At 38.6% G+C, this 25,000-nt stretch overlaps 1 protein-coding gene across 1 annotated transcript in view; it reads left to right on the forward strand.

The window, feature by feature from the left end:
• The window catches only part of LOC135206278 (uncharacterized), a gene marked incomplete in the record, with an annotated part of 94,040 nt that overhangs the window by 13,236 nt on the left and 55,804 nt on the right, over nt 1–25,000 (forward strand). The window contains 2 exon segments of the mRNA XM_064237698.1: nt 6,428–6,600; nt 17,257–17,269. Of these exon segments, the coding sequence (XP_064093768.1) occupies nt 6,428–6,600; nt 17,257–17,269 (186 nt within the window).

Consider the following 25,000-nt stretch of genomic DNA (forward strand, 5'->3'; position numbering starts at 1 on the left):
CTTCGGTCAGTGGGGATGTTATGGGTGCGGGGCGGTGGATCACCTGGTCAGCCAGTGTACAAAAAACGGCATACACCAAGTCGCGGGCCCCCTCCCATAAGAGGAAGGGGAAGGCCGCGTGGAAGGGGAGGAAGGCAAGTGCCGACAAACCATCCGCCTCCGGCACTTCAAGGCCCAGCGGCAGCCGCGACCAGAGGAACGACAGAGGGTGGGCCCGGTTGGAGCGATGCCACCTCCAGCCAGCAAGTGAGAAGGGACCTACCCCGCACCGTGGTACTCCCACTGGCCCCGGGGTGAGTGCTTCGGTAGGAGAGGCTGACGCCCGTCTCCCATCGCCCCTCCCTCTCATGAGGATGGAGATGGAGCTGTACCTATTCTAGAAGTGGGAATAGGCTCGGAAAACCACACAACGCATTATAGATAGTGGGGCATGTCTCTATGATCGAGGAACACTTAGTGACGGGCGCCATTTCGGCATCGAAAGGGTATCTAACGTTGCACAGTGCCAGTGGGCATACCATCGTGTTGCAGAGAACAGTACAGCAAACTATCTCCCTCGGGACGAATGTTCACTCCACAAATTCTATGTGGTGCCTACCACCCACCTCCCTGGCGTTCCCATTATACTGAGAATCGGGTTCGTGAGCAAGCACCGAGTACTTCTCCTTGGGGTAGTGGGAGGAGAGGTGAAAGTGGCGGTGCCAGTAGGAGAGGGACAGTACCAACGGGTCTCCATACTGGGGGGAAACAAAAGAAGTTGTCCGAATTGCCCTGGCCGCCAAGGGGGATACGGGAGTGGTGCCCGCTAGCCCTGAGTGTGGGGGGGGAGGTGATCCCACCCGCCTATCTCTACTCCCTTCCCCTCGTCCCAGCAAGGAACCTACAAGAGGGAACGTTGGTGTATATAAATCCCCATAGAAAGTGGGCAGACTTTATGTTGCCTGGTGTCGCTGCCATCGTCGATGGCAAGGCAACTGTCCCTTTTGTAAATGTGAGTAGTAGTAGATTAGAATTTACGTAACGAGTCTCTATGTGATTTGGAAGTGTGTTCCCTTGTAGAAGCCAATAACGCAGTGTCGCCTTGACTACCCAGAGTCAAGGTCACGGCGAAACCCGGCTTAGAAAATTATTGCAAACAGCTGTTTAGAGCAACACCTTTGAATTATCATAGTTGCGTAGGAGAAATAGTAAGGGAATATCAAGACACGATGGCGATAGGAGAAGAGCCTCCAGGGAGAATAGATAAGTTACCTTTTTTTTAAAATAGAAACAGGAGATCATCCCCCTATCCGAAGTAAGCCTTACAGAACACCTGCCTGTCATGAACAAGTAATTGGGGAAAAGATAAAACAGATGTGGATCAGGGTATAATTCGGGAAAGTGAGTTCTCTGGGCTTCTACCCCCGATCGTTTTAGTTTAAGAAAAAAGATGGCACTCTCAGGCTGTGTGTTGATTATAGACGATTGAATGCCATTACCAAGGACAACGCCTATCCATTGCCCTCGATCGAGGAACTTTTGCTTAAAGTAAGGGAGAGTAAATTTTTCACCACATTGGATCTTAAGTCTGGCTATCATCAAATACCCCTTGATAATGAGAGTAAAGAGAAAACGGCCTTTATAGCGAATAATCAGCTATATGAATATAATTTCCTTCCCTTTGGATTAAAGAACGCCCCTGCTCATTTTTCACGAGTAATGATGTCTGTGTTAGCTTCTATAATTGGCCTTGGGGTTTTTGTGTATTTAGATGATATCATTGTAGTGGTGCTACTGTAGAGGAGCATAAAGGTAACCTGATACAAGTTTTGGAAGCATTAAGGCGTCATGGTATGAAAATAAATTTAGAAAAATGTAAGTTTTTCCCAGGCCGAAGTAGAATTTTTTGGGTCACCTAGTAACATCTGAAGGCCTTAAGCCTTGTGCCGATAAAGTTGTAGCAATTAAGAATTTCCACGCCCAAAACATGCGAAAGATGTAGCCAGCTTCCTCGGACTCGCGGGTTACTATCGGAAGTTCATTAGGAACTTTGGACAGATAGCGAGACCGTTAGATGCATTAAGGAAGTAACCTGATTTCCAATGGAATGAGAAGGAGGAAGAAGCTTTTCAGAAATTAAAAGATGCCCTAATGAGCGACGAACTCTTGGCTTATCCGAGGTTCGATCGCCCCTTTTTTGTGAACCACAGACGCAAGTGATATGCGATAGGAGGAGTAACTCCAGATTGACGATGAAGGTAATGTGAAAGACCAGTTTGTTTTGCATCACGTGCATTAAAAGGGGCAGAGAAAAATTATAGTACCTTCGATCGAGAGGCTTTGGCAGTCTTATGGTTGCCGGAGAGACACTGTTATTTTTTGCTGGGACACAAAATAAAGATTTTCACAGATCATCAACCATTAACATATCTGTTGAAGAAGAGCGAGATTACAAATCGCCAAGCTCGAATGGATCGAGCGAATTTTAGAGTTTGACATCGTAAAGATTGAACATATCCCAGGGAAAAGTAATAGGGTGGCTGATGCTCTCTCCAGGAACATCATAAGAGTAAAACAATTCGTGCCGCAAGGGCGCAAGGAAGAACGACAAAAGAAACCTCGTGACGTTGGTGGCGCAGCACTGCAGGCGATAGTGCCAGCAACGTTCCGACAGTTTCCGAACAATGACAGTCAAACAAACATATACGCGACGCACAGAAAACGGGAATCTCGCAAGCACTCTCAGGTGGATGAGAATGCCCGAGGCAGCCGTAGCGGTCAACTGCAGGTGGAACTCCGTCCGGGGGATTCCAGAATAAATGCCCGGAGAATGAAAGTGTGGTTGATTTTTGTGGTTGGAGTGTGCGAGAATTGGTTGAAAGTCAGGTGTCTGAAGCTTGGATTAGCCAGGTCAAGGCTTGTGTGAAAGGTGAGAGCAACGAGTTCCCGAGTTCTGTGTATCTGTCAAAGAGCCTCTTCATTGAGGGAGACGTCTTGTCGTGTAAATATGAAAAAAGGCCCGGAGATGTCCGAGCCCGAGTCGTTCTTCCTCGTCGTTCTTTTCGAGCCTTAGTAGAGAGAGCCATACACATGATTCAATGTTAGCCCTTATGCTGGGCATGTAGGTATAGAAGATCTCTTAGAAGAGCCCGTGAACATTTCTTTTGGGTTGGCATGCGTAGGGACATAACTAGATTTGTAAGTAATTGTCATGTATGCAACATGATGAAAAGCACAGAACGGTGATTCCGAAGGCCCGATTATGGCCTGTGGTGCCGGTGAAGTGGGATAGAGTGCATATGGATGTGGTATGACCACTACCTTCAGTGCAAGGACAACCTAGATATATTTGTGTATTTGTGGGACGCGTTCACGCGTTCACACATGTGTGCGCAATGATAGACAAATCGGCAAAGGAAGTGGCTAAAGCGTTGCATTCCCTAGTAAATCGATTTGGGTGTCCCAGAATACTAGTGTCAGACAACGGCCGTGAGTTCGTAAATGAACTAATTCACGAGTTTACGGCCCTCTTACAAGTAGATCATGTTACCATCGCGGCTTATCGGCCGTCTGCTAACGGACTCGTTGAGTCTCACAACAGAGAGGTAGTCAACATCTTAAAATATATCATCGGGGATAATCCGACTTCCTGGCCGTCTCTGCTGCAGACGGCTGAGATGGCTATTAATGCCGCATATAACAGCTCGATTAGGGACACCCCCTTCTTTTTGATGTATGGACAAGACATCCGACTGCCGTATTCGGTGGTCTTGGACCCCTCAACAGATGCCCCTTTATACGGTGGAACGTACCGGGTGTGGTTTTGTAACGCGACCCGACGTGTGTTCCAAGCTACGCAACGTCTGCTGTTGAGGGCAAACGAAAAGTACCGCTTGCGGTACGACAGACGGTTTCGAGCTCACGATTCCCCAATACAGGTTGGAGATCGAATCTACTTGAAGAAAATGCAACTGTCGAAACACAAGCTCGAACCGTCATATATGGGACCGTATCGTGTGAAGGAGATCAAACACTCCTCTGCTGTGATTCAGCATATTCGCACAGGGGCTGTGAGCGAGCACCACCTGTCGCACTTACGTCCAGTGCTCGAGGACAGCGTAGTGTTTTACACCAATTATACCAGTACCCCCGTACCCGGGTTGGCCGGGTACCTGGGAGACGAGTCATGAAAGAAATACTGGAGCGCAGTGGGCGCCCCTCCAAGAGCACAAGACCGAGCTCCCGAGCCTATGTCAATACGTAAATGCTGTTGCAAAGTAAATGAAGGGGTCAGTGAACAGAGTCTGTAAATGCCAACCACGTCTTTGCCTAGGATTCAGAATCATACCAGTGTTATTTTTTTTAAATCTTATTTCTTGATATCTCGATCAGATTGTAATGTGTCACGAATTTATGTTGTTTGATATAACTTGTCCCAATTATTTTCAGAACAAATGTTATTACCTGTGGATCATATTCTTGTGTGTAATTTTGTTTTGTTGTGGTTGTGTTGCTTATGTACGTTATTTTATTATTTTGATTTATTGTTTTTTTATGTGTTAAATTTGCCGCAACCCCGATTCCATCCTTTTTATCCTTCATAATTACACTAACGCTTGGAAAGTTTTTTTTTTATTTTCACAGATGATGAAATTTTTGTTTGTTTGTGCCTGAATTTCCAAATTTATTTCTATGGTTCTTTAGTTGATTTTTTTTGATGTGATAGTAGTAAATGCACATTGATGTTCCAGGAAGATTTTTTTTTTTTTTCGTAAAATTCCATTGAATTATTTTTGTTCTGTGTATGTTTAAATTATGTTTCTGTTATTTTGAAGAAATTTAATAGATTAACGTGATACAATGTCATTAAAAATGGATGCCATGTGTCGTGATTGCCAAGGGCAGTGACTGAATGTGTAAAATTTTCTGTCTTTTTGTTTTCACCATTTTGTTTTGATTATGAACCTGAACTTATTGAATGATTTCTTTTTTTTTGGTTTTGATCTGTTCCAGGAAAGAGTGATTGTTCTTAATTAATTTTTTTAAAAGATCTTATGTTGTTTGTAGGACGTGTTCAATTTACTTGTAACCTTTAGTTTGTACAACATGTCAAATGGCCCCCTTTAAGATAGTTAATTTGAATTTTGATAAATCAGTACCTTGAGGAACGAGACTCGAGCTGGGACAAGGCAGAGACTATAGCTTTGCGAGGACGCAAAGGAGTTTGGGGAGGGAGTGATAAGCCATTCTAGAGGGCTTATAAACAACTTTCCCAAGAATATCTGAACATCTCAGAAGACGCCATGAGGTCGTTAACGGTCATTCTCTCTCAGATGAAGAAAGCGTCACCTCCCCCAACATCCCCCAAAAAAGTCCGTTGGGCATGAGCGTCCCTTATAGGGGCACTCATTGGCAATAGACCTAAGAACAGGTGCCAGACCCAATCATGGCCTAGAAGCAATATATCGGGGGTTTCTGGGGGGTATTGAGGAGAGAGGAAACCAAGCCGTCTCCTTGAGGGTCAGGCAGTTAAGCGTCGGTCAAGAGAAGGGAAAGACGCACTTTCCCCTCGTGCCCTCTGCCGGTTTCCGCTCGGTCTCAATCCCGCCGGTACATAGATATTAAGTTCATTTCACTCGGGCCCTTGTGTAAATTTCATTAGAATATAAGACCGGTGTTAAATTAATCACTGAGCGTTTGATTTCTGCATGACCCACAGTAACTTAAGAAACCCACGCGACCCAGGTCGGGGTCATATATATACATATATATATATATATATATATATATATATATATATATATATATATATATATATATATATATATATATACTATATATATATATATATATATATATAGATATATATATATATATATATATATATATATATATATATATATATATATATAGATATATATATATATATATATATATATATATATATATATATATATATATATATATATATATATATATATATATATATATATATATATATATATATATATATATATATATATATATATATATATATATATATATATATATATAAATATATATATATATATATATATATATATATATATATATATATATATATATATATATATATATATAGTATATATATATATATATATATAATATCTATATCTATATATATATATATATATATATATATATATATATATATATATAGTATATATATATATTCCCGATGAATTGTATGAATTGTATATTTAAAAGCAAGCACCACGAAGGAAGAGTGAAACAACGCAGTGTTGCCAGGCCTTCATTTTTCCTTCGTGGCATATATATAGATATAGATATATTATATATATATATATATATATATATATATATATATATATATATATATATGCATTGAATGCAATTTTGATTTACTATGATTTTTCTGTGAAAATTGGAGTTTTGCTTTCAATGACAGGTGAGCGGCGTGATGGTGTCCAGCGCTGAGGGATCCTTATTCGTGCGGGAAGAGCAGAAGTACCGACGGTGTCTTCTTCAGCAACAGGGACTCGTGGCTGATAGACACATGACGCAGCCGTTGGAACAGGCTCAAGATATAACTGGAGTGTTATCCTTACAACATTCACTTTGGTGAGTTTCGTATAATAAGCATAAAACGACTGAATAGGCACTCTGCTATTGATTTGGCTAATTCGGAATACACCCTCTTCTATATATATACTTAGTGTTGATAACTAGCATATTAACCATCAAGATCAACATGAAATGATATCGATTCCAAACAGAACATAAATTCGACAGAAATTTCATACCACCACAAAATCTATCACAACTTATTATCTCTCTCTCTCTCTTTATATGTATATATATATATATATATATATAATATATATATATATATATATATATATATGTATATGTATATATATATATATATATATATATATATATATATATATATCATATATAGTATGTATATATATGTATGTATGTATATGTATATATATATATATATATATATATATATATATATATATATATATATATATATATATATATATATATATATATATATATATATATATATATATATATATATATATGTTACATATATATATAGTATACATATATATATATATATATATATATATATATATATATATATATATATAAATAAATATTAAACAGGCGGAGGTTTCTCTAGACCCAACTATACAATGAAGGAACTCATATTTATTAAGTTGCAACGTTTCGAAGCTAACCAGCAGGCCTCATTTTCAAGCTAAAAAGTAACAATATCTAATTAGTACAATAAAATTAAGCTACAATATTAAAATACACAATGTAAAGTACAATAAAACAATCACAGTTAAAAACACAAATAAGGACCAACCGTTGAGTGTGAAGACAGAGAAGGACTAACAAAAAACGTAAACAGTTCGCGAGAGGTAAAGAGGTGTAGACGTGGCATGGGTGGTTCATGAGGGGACCCAGTTTTTTAATAAACAAAGATTCATTAATTGTTAAAACCTTGTGATTGGAAGCTCTGCCCAAAACCTGAAAGTCCATGTACTGAATAGAATACCTACATTTATCGGTATGATCCCTTATGTTGGAAAATTCGGGATTCGAAAGCTTAGTGTCAGTTCTATAGCTGACAGCTCTATGACTGTCGATTCGGACCTTAAGTAACCTATGTCGATCCAGTATAGGTTCCTCTATTACATCGAGGACAAGTAAACTTGTAAATGACACATGAGTGTCATCAATGGATCCAAACGGTCCTTGAAGCTGAAAAGGCTACCGATATTCAGTGGGTTTGTAGGTATAATTTTTGATTTTCATGGCAGGGAGATGACCAGACATTAAAGCTTGGAGTTCTTATAAAAAGTTGCATTGTGAATAAAAGGAAGGCTGGCATAGAACGGTAATTTAGGAACGTGAGGAGTATGGATGACGTGGAACAAAAATATTATCTAAAAATTTGGAGATATGCTTAAAGAACAACTGGGTGGGAAAGCAGTTGCTGTTAAAATATTTTTGCAAGAACGTGACTTCATTGTGAAAACGAAGATTGCCAACTGGAAGACAAAGCAAAGGCTCAGTGAAGCATGGTTAATAAGGCATTTATCTTAAAATCAAGAGAACAAAAACTATAAAAATTTGTACCAAGACCAGTGAATGTCTTTTTTCTAAAAACGGAAGTTGAGAAGCCATGAGAGCAGCGTGTAATTAAAATATCTAAAAAAAGGCAACTGATTGTTGGTTTCGTGTTCAATGGTGAATTTGCTGTTAGTGAAATGAGTTGATGAAAGTTAAAAACCTCTCGGCGTCAAACCGACTTCTAAAGAGTGCAAACGTGTCGTCAACATACCGTTTATAAAAAAGTGGATGGTAACTAAGGGGACAAGAATCAAGCATTTGCTCTTCCAGCGAGCACATGAATAAACGGCAAAGATGGGTCCAAGAGGAGAGCCCATAGCCATTGTTATTGTTACTTTTTAGCTTGAAAATGAGGCCTGCTGGTTGGCTTCGAAACGTTGCAACTTAATAAATATGAGTTCCTTGACCTGTTGGTGTGCTTCCCTACCACCTTCATTGTATATATATATATATATATATATATATATATATATATATATATATAATATATATATATATACACATATATATCTATATATATATATAGTATCACATATCCGCAGGTGAAAAATAAGAGGGTGTAGGTCCTGACCGGTTTCGGCTTTATTTCCAAGCCATTGACAAAGGACTGATTCATATACTAGAAGTCACAAGTATATATACTACAGAGACAGTACTGACGAACACACACACAACGTTTGAGACTGCAGATCCACCCACAGGCAGGTGTCAAGGTAGGAGTGGCTTTCAAAATCATTTGGCTAAATTTTACTATAAATTCTCAAGGGAAACTAACGATTAGGGTACCCACCGTAGGAGACAACAAGTCCACACCTGACAGGTGTCAGGGAGCCGAGGTTGGACATATTACCACTACTGCCCCCTTACTGTGTTTGCAAATATAATAATCCTATTTACATACATCTCTACTGCCTACCTTAAAATTTAAACAATTTACAAATTTCTTTTGATATTAAAGGATCAAGTTTATACATTCCTTGACTGATTTTCATATTATTGTTGTAAGTTTCTTTTATAAAGCTAGATTCAATGATATCCCTTTCCATTGCATTATTAGAACACACAATCTTTTTGGCCTCTTCCCTGTTAATAGCATGATTGTTCTCACTAACATGTACAAAAATACCAATATTTCCCTGTGTATATCTCACACATTGTTTAAGTTCTTCTATTCTTTTTTTCCAGTGCTTTACCTATTTGACCAATGTAAAAGTTGACACAAGACTTTCATGGAATTTTATATACACATCCTTTTAGTATTGTCGGGGGAGTTCTTGATAAGTACCTGTTTCATTGTTTTATTGTTTTTAAAAGCTACATTAACACCAAAATTCTTCAGGAGATGTGGGATATCTTTCATATTATTATTATTATAAGGTAGTACAAGCTCATTTTTTGTGTTGTAAGGTTCTTTCAGGTTTTGATACATGGTCCTTTTTGCCGCTTCTAATGCATTGTTTAGTACACTACCTGGATATTTCAGTTTCTTGCCTGTATTCCGAATCTCCTCATCTATATATTCTGGGCTACATACCCGTAGTGCCCTTAGAAACTTAGATGCAAACACTGATTTTTTTTACCTTATTGTTTTGTCCAGAATAGAAATGTACATAGAAAGAAATATTAGTATGTTTTCTGTAAATACTATATTTAAACCCACTACTATTTCTCCGTATGAGGACATCCAAAAAGGGTAGGCATCCATCTTTTTCCATTTCCATAGTAAATTTCATTGATGGTACTAATTGATTTAACCTGGCAAAAAAGTTATTTACATCTTCGTTTCCTGGCCATACACAAATTATGTCGTCAACTTATCTGAACCAAGGTACATTGCGTGGAACTATATTGTTTAAAATTTTCTTTTAAAAAAATTCACGATCTAAGTTACTTAGGCACTGTGGACAGAGGGTTTTTCCCATGCATACCGAAATTTTGCGAGTAATATTTTCATTGAATTCAAATTTCCAATATTTTACACATAATTTGATCAGTTCAATTAAGATGCTTTTAGAAAATGGAATATCCAGCTGTTTGTTGTCTAATAATTCCGATAGAAACTCCAATAGATCATCAATAGGCACCTTTGTGAATAGTGATACTACATCAAAGCTCATAAGTTTCGATTCACTATTAACTTGTACACTATTTAGTTTATTTATCAAGTCGACACTATTCTTAATATTGGCGTTAGAGATGTTACCTACCAATGGGTTAAGGATATCCCCTAAATACTTCGCTAGTTTATAAGATGCAGAACCCACTGAGCTGATAGTTGGTCTGGCAGGAAAGTTTGTTTTATGGGTTTTTATCGTACCATACATATACTGTAGCGAATTACCTTTTAGCTGATTTTCCACTATTTTATTGAGACCACTATTCACACTATATAACGTAATAATTTCAGTTTACTTTAGGCCCAGGTAGCAGATTGAAGGGTGGCACGAGTATAATTAGGAAAATTACAATTTACTTTCAAAAACTGTGATTTGTTCCTACACAATATAGTACAAACCCGATCCCTTACAATAGGAAGACTCACTGATTGGTGGGAGGAATCTGAGTGAGCCTTTATGAACCGACTGGAGTTCAGCACAACTGAGATTTCCTTCCTGGTTGTAAGAGCGAGGAAGGAAATCCAACCACTGATATTTGGTCAGAGTTTTGAACTGCAAGATCAAAGGTCAGCCTTCTGGGTTATCTCATATAGAGAAGGATGGGGCCTCCATATGAGAAAAGCACAGAACCATGATGTTGGAGACAATAAGGCAATTGCAAACGTTGGTTTTTTTCATATGTCAATGCCTCCTTAACCCCCTTGCTGCAGGAAGAAGAGGATATTTACTTCTATAATCTAGTAAAAGAAAATAGATTGATAACTCAAAGGAGTGTCTTACCTGCATTGGCTGCCAGGTCCAGCTGCAAATGTCCATGTACTCTCTGCCCAAAGGAAGAGAGTAAGATGAAGGAGATGAAGGAGAGCTACTCACTCCCACAGTCATACACATTCATGCTGTATAACAAAGACAAAATGCAACCTTGTCCTGTTAAAGGAGCTGGGTAAGCTACACAACTTGCTGCTGAGCAGCCACAACCTGTCCTAAGGAAAAAGTGTCCGTGGACCTGTGGGCAATATCCTGAAGGTAGTGCAAAATGAAGGTGGTCTGACGCGACCACAACCACACCTTCAGTACCTGTTGAACAGACAAGTTCTCATGGAATGGGAGGGAAGGGCAAATACCCCTGACTTCGTGAGTCACATATGATGGGTACTGGTGTAGTCTTTGCCAACAGCAGAATACACCTTCCTGATTGTCTCACGAAGCCAGAACGAAATAATGTTCTTGGACACTTCTTTCTTGGAACCTCCAGTGCTAACGAAGAGTCATCAACACTCAGGCAAGAGATGTCAGGTCTTCTTAAAATAGCATCATAGCACTCTAAGGGGACAAAGCAGCATCTTGTCCGGATCATCAACAACAAAGTCTCTCAGGGAGGGGATTGTACAAGCCACGAACCTAGCATCAGGGAACGATTGGTTCTGAGTCTTCACTACTAAGTCCAGGACGAAATCAAGCGCAACTGATCCCCATCGCTTTGATTGTTTTACGTCGAAGGAAAGTCCATGCAGTTCACCAACTCTATTCTCCGATGCCAGGGCAAGCAGCAAACTAGTCATGAGGGTCAGATCCCTGTTTGATGACTATCATAGGGGCCTGTATGGTACATAAGTCAGTCTCTGCAACACGAGAGTCACATCTCATGCTGGAGACCTGAGATCCCTGGGTGGGCAAAACCTTTTGAAGCTCTTCATGAACAGAGATTCTCTAGGGAGAAAGAGATATCTATGCCCAGGCCTAGTGCGGCCCTATAGCCTTTTATAGCTGAATGGGAGGAAAGCTTCTCTTGGCGAAGGAAGATGTGGGAGTCCGTGACCTGCTAAAGAGTGGGTCTGAATGGAGAGAGACCATGTCTACGACACCAACCACAGAAAACAGCCCACTTTCCCTGGTATACCACTGCAGAGGATTGTCTAAGGTATCCACCCACCTCTGTTGCTGCTCGGCAAAAGAGCCTCTATCTCACAAGAAATGGGGGATGACCTCCACCCATGAAGACACAATCTTCTTCGGTGCCTCACAGAGCAGAGCCAGCAGGTCGGGATGCTAAATGGCCTGAGGTCATTTGGGAGCTTGAGAATCAGATAAAACAAGGGAAAGGCGTACGCCTCAAGGTTATCCCACAGATGTTGAAACACGTCCTCTGCAGAGGCCAATGGGTTCATTACAATGCTGCAGAAAGTCGGTAACTTCCGGTTATAGTGGGTGGCGAACAAATCTACGACAGGTCGCCCCTCAGGGTAACAGCCTTTTTGTTATTTTCTGAGTTTGGGGTTGGACCAACTCAGTCCCTATCACTTGATTCTGGTAGCTAAACTTGTTGGCCACTATGTTTCTCTTGCCTGGAATGTACTTGGCCAACAGTTCTACAAGCCCACTCGTGTACCTGCATTCTCAACAAGTGGAACGAAAACGATGCGAGACCCCCTGTGTCACACTCGATCTTGAAGCTCTTGGAGGCCAGGAAAGCCACTTTCACTTCCAGGATGTTGATTTGAAGATGCCTGTCATGACGATTCCACACTCCTACCGTCTGCAACTCCTCCAGGTGTGTGCCACATCCCTCAGTCAGTGCATTCGAGAACAGAAGCATGTCTGGAGGGGGGAGTAAGAATTACTGCTATGAAGAGGTTCCTGTCATCTAGCCATTAGTCCAAATCCTCTCTCACCTCCTGCGAGAAGCATAACAAGATCAGGCCCTAAGAACCAGATATGTTCAAAGAACCAAGCGAATGTCTGGCACTTGCACAGAACCAGTATAAAACGAGGCATGATTCAGTGGCAAAAGCCCTTCACTGGAGCCTGTGCAAGAAACACCGGCAGTAATAATTCACAGGTCTGCTAAATTAAGGTTATTAAAAAAATTTTCAATTCCGAGTTGGGATCTATTTTGACACTTCTGAACACTATACAAAAATGCATTTCAAATTATTTCACTACATCGCATTTCAGTATAAAATTAAAAAGAAATTTAATGAAACTATAGCCAATAATAAATTTCTGTTCATCTATGTAATATTATTTTACCTTCTTTATTTTATGAAACTATTTTTAAAATACAAAGTTTTGAACATGTAAATAGAGCATTCACTATATATATTCCATTGCATACATACTTACTCTAATCTTGGTAACTTTTCCGTTTCTTTCCTCCAAAACTTCGCTTGGTACACATTCATTTGTGGACACTTTTTGGCGCATCTCTATGAATCATCCAGCAATATTCGGCAATCATACTGACATCCCAGTTTCCCTAGTACCTTTTTTTAATGTCTTTAATATCTGGATGAAAACTTTCAATCTGTTCTTCATTCACAGCTCCCAAGTTTTCATGATAAAACTCCAAATATGATTGTAAAATGTGAGCTTTGTGACTCATAATGCAACCTAATTCTTTAAATTTGACTAACATGTTCCACACCATTTCTGTGTTATTTCGGTCTTTAGAAATTACTTCTTTGAATGATATCAAACCCTGTAGTTTGTTTTCGCTCATTGCACCATTAAGTTCAGCATCAGAAATTATTTTCTTGATATCAGGTCTTGTAAATACACCCTCTCTCAATTTAGCATCAGATGAACTAGGAAACGTTTGGCACAAATACTTAAAAGAAGGTCCATCTTTTGATAGGGCTTTTACGAATTGCTTCATTACTCCCAACGTAATATGAAGCAGTGGTAGCAGCACTTTTTCTGGATCCACTAAGCTAAGTTTGATGATGTTTTTCGTACCAACTTGTAATTCTTTTCTGTTTGGCCATTCTTGCTGAACCCAGTGTAAATCCCTGGCTCTGCTGGCCCACTCACAACTAAATCATGGGAATTTTGCATACCCAGATTGCTGACCCAACAAGATACAAAGAACTTTAATCTCCACATATGAGCCAACAGTGTTCATTATAATGAATTTTTTCAAGAATATTTTCCAAATTCTTATAATTGTACAGAATGAGTAACAGGTATAGGTGCATATCTATTACCATTATGGGGCAGTCCCTTTCAGGCTTATCTTAGTTGAGTCTTTGAATAGCTCCATTCTTCTGCATCATAATCTATGCCAATTTTTTGCACGAAGCCAGTTATGTCCGTGCAATAAACCAAGGATTCCTCTTTCTTGAAATATGGTGCAAAATCTTTTTTCTTTTGAGCGGTACCAAGAGAAAGTTGTCCTTGGCTGTGACAAGTTTTTCTCTTTTAATGTGGATCCCAAGAGCTCGGCTGCATTTTTGGGGAGACCGATGTCTCTCACTAAGTCATTAAGTTCATCCTGAGAGGAGGGCTGTGGATCTTTGCTTGATAATGTATGGATAAGTTCTTCATCTTTATCTTCATTTTCTTCATCCAAGTAAGCATCCACTTAATGAAGGGTAACAGGTGGAGTAGGGATTGTTAGATCAGGTTCATGTAGTACAGGTCTTATTGCTGATGGTAGATTTGGAAACTAAATTTCTTTCTGATATTTGTTGTTGTATCCTTCAATTTTGCAGGAACAAAAATAACAATCATTACTATGATTTTTTTGATTCCCTCTATATCATTGGAATACCAAAAGTAAGAACTTTTTTTTCCTTTGGTCCATTGTCTTACTTCTTCAACACAAATAGTGCACACGCCATAAGGGGCCCACTTTTTGTCCTGATCTCCAAGCTTTATGTCAAAGTAGGCACAATAAGCTTATTTTTTACCAAAATCTATTTTGTTGTGTTATTTCCTCTTATTTATGACATTTGAAACTCGAAATACAAGCTGAAACAAAGCGATAAATAAACCGATAATGGAGCCGGTACATAGCCAAAATCACCTATTACTACTGCTATTATGACACCGAATCCTACTATGCAAGTGCCAATTCCACTGCACATGCACCATGTTAAAGGGGAGCTTTTGTTTCAGATTGCCTTTCTTTAGGGCGGGTACGGGGAGTTAAGTAACCCGATTACATCTGGGACAAGTGAATTTATAAACTATGTTGGACATCAAAGGCTGGCTTAATCTGTCTTTGGCTCTAAAAAGAGATCGGGTGGTTAGAGGATTTTTCGGAATTAATTTTAGATTCAAGGCTGGCAATTCATTGTTAATTAATTTCAGAACTTTCTTTTTGAAGGAATTGTCATGGAGGAAAGGGAACTTAGCATAGATGTTCAACTTGGGAACGATATGTATAGGAGCTGGGGTGTTCATTTTCATGTTAAAGATTTATTGAGAGTTTTATAAAATACAAAACTATTGTGAAGGACCCATTAACTTTAATAGACCATTTTATATTTATGAAACTTTCTAACAATAAATTACCGTTTTCCATGACATTTTTAAATGCCAGCAGATTTTTACACTGCAAACTTCACAAGACATCACATATAACTATCCCGGGTTGCTTCGGATAAACCAAGGCCCGTCCGGCAACAAAGTACCAAACACTCTTTTTTCGTCTATCCGACAACTCAAAAAGGTATATTGTACCTTTCCGTATAACAGAGTATACCACCCTGGTAATAGTACTGAGCCAGAGGTGAAGATGGATGGAACGTAAATCTTCCCAGTATATGGAACAATGGCTTGAGCAACAGAGCTTGCAGGAGATCCCAAAAATTAATGGTAGCAGTATGCAATCACAGCAGCAGTTAATTCAAACCTCTCTATACTACTCAGAAGAAGATTCATTGATTCCATCTCCACAGGAAACGATGCAATCTCTCGAGAAAGAGGAACTAAGGTGACATTGCTCGGAAAGAAAAACAAAACTGTAATTGCTTTGGTAAACATCAAAGGGCCAGTGAGGAGGATAAACAAAGTCCTTAAAAAACTCGTCTAAATAGCTTGATACTAATTATAAATACATATATTAATGTACAAAAAGAAAAAGGAAAAGGGACAACATATCGACGTCTCCTCACCCAACAGAAAAAATTTACAACTTAATTTTTTCAAGTTGTACATTAAAAAGATTTCAATAAAAATAAATGATCGTCTCTTCATGGCTTAGTGGTTTGACCGTCAACTGGAGTCTTAGGACGCTACTGTGTCGAGTGTTCGAGACACTTTAGTACTGATCCATTTATCATTTATAATTCCCCTTCGGTGATAAATACCCATTGTGCAAATGATTATGTTTCCTCGTTATGAGTAGAACTACTAATTTTCCATTGCACCCAAATCCTAAAAAAATCATCATGTGGCCAATATTTATTAGGCAAATATACCATTAGGTGGCAGTATATTGTTACGCATTACAATCAACTGCCACTACTAGAAAATAAGAAAGATAACAGAGCCTTACTATTTGCTTATTATATGAAATACCTATAAAATACCACGAAAATTTTTTACTATAACTATAACAATAACTATAAACTAACTCGGAAATGTAAAATGTAGGAACAGTAAGGAAGATAAAATAGGAGCCGTGACGTTCCCTAAGCATCTTTGGACGTCTTCTCTTATTTTAAGAAATCCTGCAGGTCTCCTATAGGTTTCTTCTCATCAGTCGTGTGTAGTCACTTCTTACCAAAATTGATAATCTTTCTTTGAAAAAAATTACTCTTTTTCTTCTTGGAGTAAGTTGTTGTTCCTCGATTTTTTTTTTTTTTTTTTACCTTTCCCATTGCAGTTTTGGATATATTTTTATTTTCCTCATTAACAAGTTATATAAGTCTCGAGTATGCTCTTTCCTATATATCATGTGTGGGTTCATTCCTTACGAAACCTTGTATTACTTATTTGATGTAAATGGCCTTTCATAACTGGATTTTTTCCCCTCGACTTTTGTGAATTACTCTGCTTATGAGAATTTTCATCATAAAGCTCAAAACTTCCAGACACCCTATGATGACGTTTTGGTATACTTTTCATAAATAATAAGAACATCATTTCATAAAAAAAAACTACCTGTTATGCAAGGTTGGCCCCATTGTTATATTGCTTTCTTTTACCATTTTACATTTAATTAAATCTACTTCACAATTCCATACAAATTATGTTACAGTTTATAACTTTTATCTGACAGTTCGTGGCTGCACGGGTGGGATGGTCGTGTCCTTCTTTTTTGCTCATTTTGGCACTTTGCTGATGTTCGTCGCTGTGCAACGGTAAGCAAAGAAAATCTGTAAATCTTACATATCTGATCAAAGAGAAGAGTTGCACGGACCACATATAGATAAATATCACTGCGTTTTTAAGAATGAAAGTGGCTTTATATTCCATGTAGGCGTCTGCAAAATCTTTAACGACTTATTCTATCATGGAAAAGAACATAAAAAGATCGGAGTAGGCCCATGGTATCCACTGATGATTATAATCACTGACGCATGATTTATATATCTAACAACGGCAGGAAAATGAGACATGGTTGTAAATCCTGACCAGTGTCTGCTTTTCGCTAAGCCACTTTGGAAGACTGATACAAAATGGTAGGAATTCACAGTCTATATGCTATGATTTATAAGATATTCCTCATTTACTTAAGAATTATGGGGTTAATGCAGCATTTAATAACAATAAGGGAATGAAACAGGTTCTTATAAAGAACTTGCCACACAATGCTAAAAGATGAGTGTACTAAATTCCATGTAGTTTTGTGATATATAACTTTTATATTGGTCACAGTGGGAATACACTGAAAGAGAGAATAGAACAAATGCAAGATGAATAAAATATGCACAGGTTAACAGTAAAATTTGTGTACAAGTCAGTGAGAGCAATGATACGAGCAACTGGCTAGGGGCAAAATAGTTGTTTATCCAATGGGCAAAATAGGTTGTTTATCCAATTAATGCACTGGAAAGAAACATAATTGATTCAAGTTTCATAAAAGACAGTTTTTTTAAGAATTTGAAGATCAGTCAAGTTTTATATATACTTCATCCATTAATTTCAAAATACATACTCAAGTTTCTAGAGCGTTGTCTCCAAAGTTTAGCAGATTCTATAGATTTTTTATGTCAATGTAGTAATCTTTGTGGGTGAGTGAAGCTTTGTAATACAGTGCCTGTTCCAAAGAATGGCATATCTGCTGAGACTGCAGTACATACAGGTCAATCTCTATTCTCCTTGTGCTCTCCAAAGTTGTTGAAAAACCTATTTTTTAAGCCACTACATAAATATGTTGAGTCTAAAGGATTGTTAGCTTATAGTCAATATGCATATCTAATGTCTTTTCGCTTGGCGATAGACTTTTTGTTCTTCCTTACGACTGTCATTCGTAAGTAATTTTTGGGTTCCTCTCATTCTCCCTTGGATATCTAGTAGAGAGGTTCTTCTTTGAGTAGAGGAGATGATTCAACAGGCAAGTTGACAAGATAACAACTTTTATTCTTGTAAAAACTCCATACTAGGGAGATGCAGCTCTGGTCACGGAACATGGGTGGGACAGACCGATATGTTTGATCTTTGGCGTGGAACTGCCATTCTAAAGCATCGCGTCGATAGCGGAACATTAGCTATCTAAGCAAATTCATATAAAAACACATACGTAGTCCGACGGCTCGGAAGTTACAAGTTTCCGGCGTAGGTTAACAGGTCAACCGCTTCCCATGGAAGTTTGTTGTGCAAAGTTATCATAAACATAAAAATGAATTGACAAAGCTGTGAGCTAGATCAGGCTACTGCAGACAGCGCATAGCGTAATCTAGGTCTGCTTTGGTCACGTAGAACCCTCCTATGCCATGACCCCAGGTCATTGGTTTATATTTACAGATCTTGTAAATTATATAATAATGTAATTATTACATTAGGCTCGGACTGCTACCTATTCAAGCCTTGAATAACAAAAAAAATTACTTTAAACATTGTCCATAGGAGCGTGCTCGTAACATACTAAGTGATTAAATGCATAAAAAGGTTCTGTTACATACCCTTGTTGACATATTCATAAACAAAGTAAATGCATGGAAAATATAGATCCATGTTTGGTAATAAATAATGATTATGTACCCAAAAATAATAAAAGGTAAAAATCAAAACATGTATACATGATTAATATGATAACAGGTAACCTGATTAAGAATAATGGTTACTAAATAATGATTATAGCATGATCATGGATAATTGTTAAAGAGTACTTGACACTCTTTGTAATAGATAAATATAATTGTATAATAGTATAACAATGTAATTCTGCAGAAATTCAATATATAGGGCTGATATTTTATTAGGTGCCCAAAATACCCTTTAGGAATATAGGGTTAAGTATAAATATTGGGCTATAATGATTTTATTAGGCGCCCTGGAGATTACTTTAAAAACTGTTCATGCAAAGGCGTGAGTCTTTCTTGTCCTACATTTTGCCAGCATACGGACCGCTTTTTCACACACAACACACAATTCCAGACAATTCCCTAGGCACGAACTGAAGTGGCCAGGTTCAGGCGGCCCTAAACGCAAACGACTTGAGTTTAACGGGTACGTCATCCAGACGGGCCAGTACGTTCCCTTGGAGATCCTTCTGTTTACGCCTTAGCCTACGCCAAGCAAAGATGTTGACGGCGATAACCAATATGGCCGTCACGCTGAACACGCTAGCAGAATGTAGTAGCGAAGATTTTCTCCACCTGCATAAGTCGATGACGCGTGGGTCATCTCAGCCAGTTGCGTCAGACGATGAGCTACTCGCGCGTTGTATGGGAGAGGTAGTGATGGGATGATTGTGGTAGCCCACGTGTAGTTCGCGAAATACGCCTTCTCACGTATTATCGTGTTGACCCCTCTGACTGTATAGTTTGTAGATGTCCCCGTACAACCATCGGCTGCTACGAAGATAGGGGCATGGGCTGTGGATGTGTCCGGACACACGACGTCGAATCCGGCCTTATCATAACGGATCCAGGAACCATTATTCATCCTGTAATTGAATTTATTACCGTAAAAGGGATAAAGTTTCCCCAGACACCTCGCTTGTATGAGAGAGAGAGCCGTTTAGCACTATGTCTAACTCACATGAATCCGTTGATATAGGATAGAATTCAAAAGAGTCAGCTGTACAAATTTTATTATTCATGGCTTCTGAACAATGAGTGAGTTTATCTAAGTCTTTAATGACTGTAAATGATTTCTTATCAGAAGAAATCAGTACATGCCCCGTTAAATTGGATATTACTGGATTTGAGTTATTCGTCATAAAAGTAGGAAACGGTGCTATTTTGTATGATTGCCAAGCATCGGAAGAATCAAAAGGAATTGTGATCATAATTCTATAATTTTCAACGCTGACTGATATTAGGCTATAATAGAATTCTACTTTATGGGCATCTAATAAAGGAATATAACCTAGCTTCTCCCGTCCGTTTTCTAAAGTTAACGTCAGATCTTTAATAGGCATGAGGTGAGGAGATAACACACCCTTTGGTTGCTAACGTAATTGCTTCTACGTAATCTTTTGACTTTTCAATAAAATGTGATATTTTCACACGGATATGATCTATTTTCGAACTTATAGTAAGCTAAAGTAGCCAGCAAATGTTGAACTTCCATGACCTGATCAATATTATTTGAATGTTCATTAACGATATTCATTGGATTTGTTGATCGAAGATAACTGGCTGCGAAGTTCTGATAAGGCCAGTTCCGTTTTGTGTTGCAAAAACTCAATTCTTTTATTTTGATTATTTATCTTGAGGCGATTTGAGATTCCTAAGCCCTAGATTCGCAACTGATTCCTAAGATGTTTAGTCCAGCTAGAATAAGCGGGTTGCGGCGTTCAAGAGCTATTGTGCCGCACAGACCACATCAGCAGGTCACGAGCGAGTTCTTCTGCCTCGGCGGTTTTATTTTGTATGTCATAAGACAACATTTCCGCGACGCTTAATGTTTGAGCTAGTGAAATCTCTGAGTTAGCATGAAAATTACGTTCATGCATTTCCTTAAGGGAAATACCAAACCTCATCAGGTCATTCTTTAAGTTAAGGACGTCATCTTCAGGTAAGAAAATAGCATTGCATCTCTACTTCTATAACAATATTACTGACACGATGAATACATCATCGATTCTCCTCAATAATCGAGCCATGATTAAATTCTATTTCTTTCGTCCTAGCGCTCTTTCCATACAACAAAGATGTCTGAATACACATATCACTCCTAACAATAACAGATTCATTTTTGAAACCTGCAATGAGTAAAACAGATGTAATAACTCGCGTAAAAGAATAGGTTTACTACCAATATGATTAATAGATATATATATATAAATTATTATACAAGTTTCATAAATACAACCATTTTTCCCCTCACTCCATCTACCCTTCTTTAGATTCTGATATGTGCCAATGGACTATTCTCACATCAGTGGGTTTGGATACATTTTGAACCCTAACTCTATTGGCCGTTAAATTTTCTAAAATGTTAACGGGCCTTCAAACTTAGGTGTCAGTTTATAATTTAAACCTTTACGTACGTATACTTGTATGTATACCTGATCGCCCACGGCATATGTTCTAGTTGGCTTAGCTATTTTATCATGATTTTTTTTCATTATGATCTGTGCTTCTTCTAAATTCTTACGAATTATATTATATCGACTTATGCTTGCATCCATAACATCCTTTAGAGGATTTGATAAATTAGTTGTAGGCTTTAAGATGTGGAAAGGCGTTCGGGCCGGGATACCGTACAGTGCCTCGTGCGGTGTCATTTTAATAGACACATGATACGAGTGATTAAGTGTGCTTAGTACCGCAGGTATGGCAATGTCCCAGTTGGGATCTGCCCCCCCTAGGGTGGGTACCCTTAAAATGTTTAAAAACCTTACGATTTGCCCTTTCCACTAGCCCATTAGACTCTGGGTGATAGATCATGGTATTGATTTTCTTTATACTAAGGAATTCGCACAAGGAGTTAAGGAAATGATTATTGAACTCCCCGCCCGAGTCTGAGATAATGATGTGTGGAATTCCATGTTTACAAATGTAGCACTCGTAAAACTTCCTAGCGCACTCGACGCGGTTTTTGTTTTAAGCGCTATAAGTTCTGTATATCGAGTCAAAAGCGTCTATAATTACTAGGAGGTGCTTATTTCCTCTGTCTGACTCGTAAAAAAATCCTGTTAATAAATCTAAATGTACTCTTTCAAAGGGTTGATTTTGGCACGGGGTAAGCCCCTAGGCTGACAGGTGTCTTCGTGTGCCCTTTGTATTCTTGACAAGTGCGACAATTTGCTATGTGCTTTTTTATATCTCTAAGCATCGTATGCCAATAAAAATAAGGATTTGGCTTCTGTGACATCAAGGTATAACCCGGGTGTCCATGCAGTGGATTTTCATGCAACCACTTTAAGACAGTGGGTATGAGTGAGATAGGCACCACCACCTGGTTGTTATTCAACTGCGGTGTGTTGCGGGTTTTCCTCGTCACGGATCTACACGGATATTGTCCTGTAGGATATAATTCTGCTGCTTATACTTTAGGTATTCTTTTCCTTCGGATTTCCGTTTAACGCAATGATGATTTTTTCTATTTGCGGATCTTTTCTTTGTTCCGTCTGTAATAGTTCAGCACTCCAGCCCAGATCTTCCTGTTCAGATATAGTTTTAACAACGGGCGTGGAGGTTGAGATATCTATTAATTCAGCTAATGGCTCGGTACAAGATGAAGAGGGGTTGCGTGATAATGCGTCAGCAATGAATATTTGCTTTCCCAGGTAATACCCGTCCTCGCGCCAAGTCCTGAATGATCATGTGCCACGAGTTCGCTTGGGGCTGTGACTAAAGCTTTAAAGAAGTCGGTTAGGGGCTTATGATCAGTGAGAACCTTGACGGGATAACCGTATATATGAATTTAAAGTGCACGAGTGAATTAACAATAGCGAGCCCTTCCTTGTCTATTACTGCATATTTACTTTCGGAAAGTCTCAGTTTACGTGAATAAAAAGCTATAGGGAAAAACTGTCTATCATATTGTTGAAGCAATACCCCATACCTACTCCTAGTCTGAGGCGTCTGTTGCTATGAAAAATTCCTTACCGAAGTCAGGAAATTTCAAGATAGGAGAACTACACAGTTCATCTTTCAATTTATCGAACGCCTGTTGATGACTTTCAGACCATACGAAATCTACGCCCTTTTTTATAAGATCGGTTAGGGGAGCGGCTATGATTGAGTAGTTGCGGATGAAGCGGCGATAGTAACCGCTGCATCCTAAAAATTGCTGTATTCCCTTGACGTTAGTAGGTATCGGAAAGTTACGGATAGCCGACACCTTATCGTGGACGACTTTAAGACCTTCACTAGAAACCGTGAAAGCTAGATAGACTAGTTCTGTTTTAAAAAATTCACACTTACTTATCTTTACCCTTAAATTATGCTGCCTTAACCTTTGTAACACTAACTCCAATTTACGTAAATGCTCTTCTAATGTGTTGGAAAAGATTACTAAGTCATCCATGTAGGCATGTAGGATATCTCCCAACAAGTCTCCAAACACGACGTTTATCATACGAGTAAAAGTTATATGGAGCACAACGTAAACCAAAAGGCATACGCAAAAATTCATAATGTCCCCTGGCTGTGCTGAAGGCAGTGTATGGGATACTTTCTTGTTCCATCGGAATCTGATAAAATCCTTGTAGTAAGTCTAGGCTTGTGAAATATTTATTCTGGCCTAGTAAAGATAGGATATCATCGGTACATGGTACTGGGAATCTGTCAGGGATTGTTTCTTCGTTTAAACGACGAAAATCTACGCATATCCGCCAAGTTCGATCTTTTTTCGGTACTACTATTAACGGAAAATTATAAGGGCTGTTTGATTTCCTAATGACTCCTTCCTTTAACATTTTACCTACTTCCTCTGTTATCTCATTCTGAAATTTCATAGGAAGTCGGTACGAAGGTACATAGATTACTTTCTGTTTGTCCTTGAGCCTGATTTGATGCTCGATGACATCCGTTTTTCCTAAGGTTCCATCCTAGTAGAAAAAAACATCATGATATTTAGTTAACAGATTCAAAATTTCTGCTGAATTCCTTCTTCTTGAATGTCCTGATTGGAATTTTTGTTCTTTATAGATTGCAAAAGGGTTTCATCCGCGACTGATTGAGCGTGATTTATCTCAGCTACGTAAGAATGCGATGTTTATAAACTTCGGCATCCAAGATATGTTGATTTTTGTGGATTACTAAAGTGGTATTCAAATGATTACAGACTTCGATGTTACATTGTTGTTTGTGAGCCGACTGTATAAACGGCTTGTGTGACGGATAATCCGTGTGTTTTCAGAGTTTCGGAAAGGATTAATGTTTCAGATCCTGGCAAGGTTCTCTTTACACGCACTTATATTTGAAGTTTACGTTAGGCTCGAGAGTTTGCGTGCAAGCTGATATTACGGGTGAGCGAGAGTTCTGTTGGGTTGCCTGTATTATTTCTTGGTTCATGAGACAGGTGATTGGTTCCGTAATGTAAGTGACAACTCTTTCTGTCTCTTTATTATCTAAAACAGATTTTAGGGTATTAGAAGACCTATAGAATTTCCCTTTGATATACACGCCGTGTTTTGCAGGTGCTAAGATAATATTTTGAGTGCCCATAGACGGGTATCCGATAATTACTGCGGGATACATATTAATGTTTTGTACACAACGACAAAGGTATCGGCTAACGTGCGCTACCGACCTTGTACTGTACATGAGTTACGCCCACAACATTTAATTCATTATTCCCAATGCCTGAGAGCCTTATTCCGGACTTTTCTATAGGGAAATTTGAAAAGAAAAGATAAATGATGAGTCCTTAAATCCATTATATTACGTGGACTACCAGAA

The sequence above is a fragment of the Macrobrachium nipponense genome, chromosome 29 (assembly GCF_015104395.2).
Source record: "Macrobrachium nipponense isolate FS-2020 chromosome 29, ASM1510439v2, whole genome shotgun sequence".
Lineage (NCBI taxonomy): Eukaryota > Metazoa > Arthropoda > Malacostraca > Decapoda > Palaemonidae > Macrobrachium > Macrobrachium nipponense.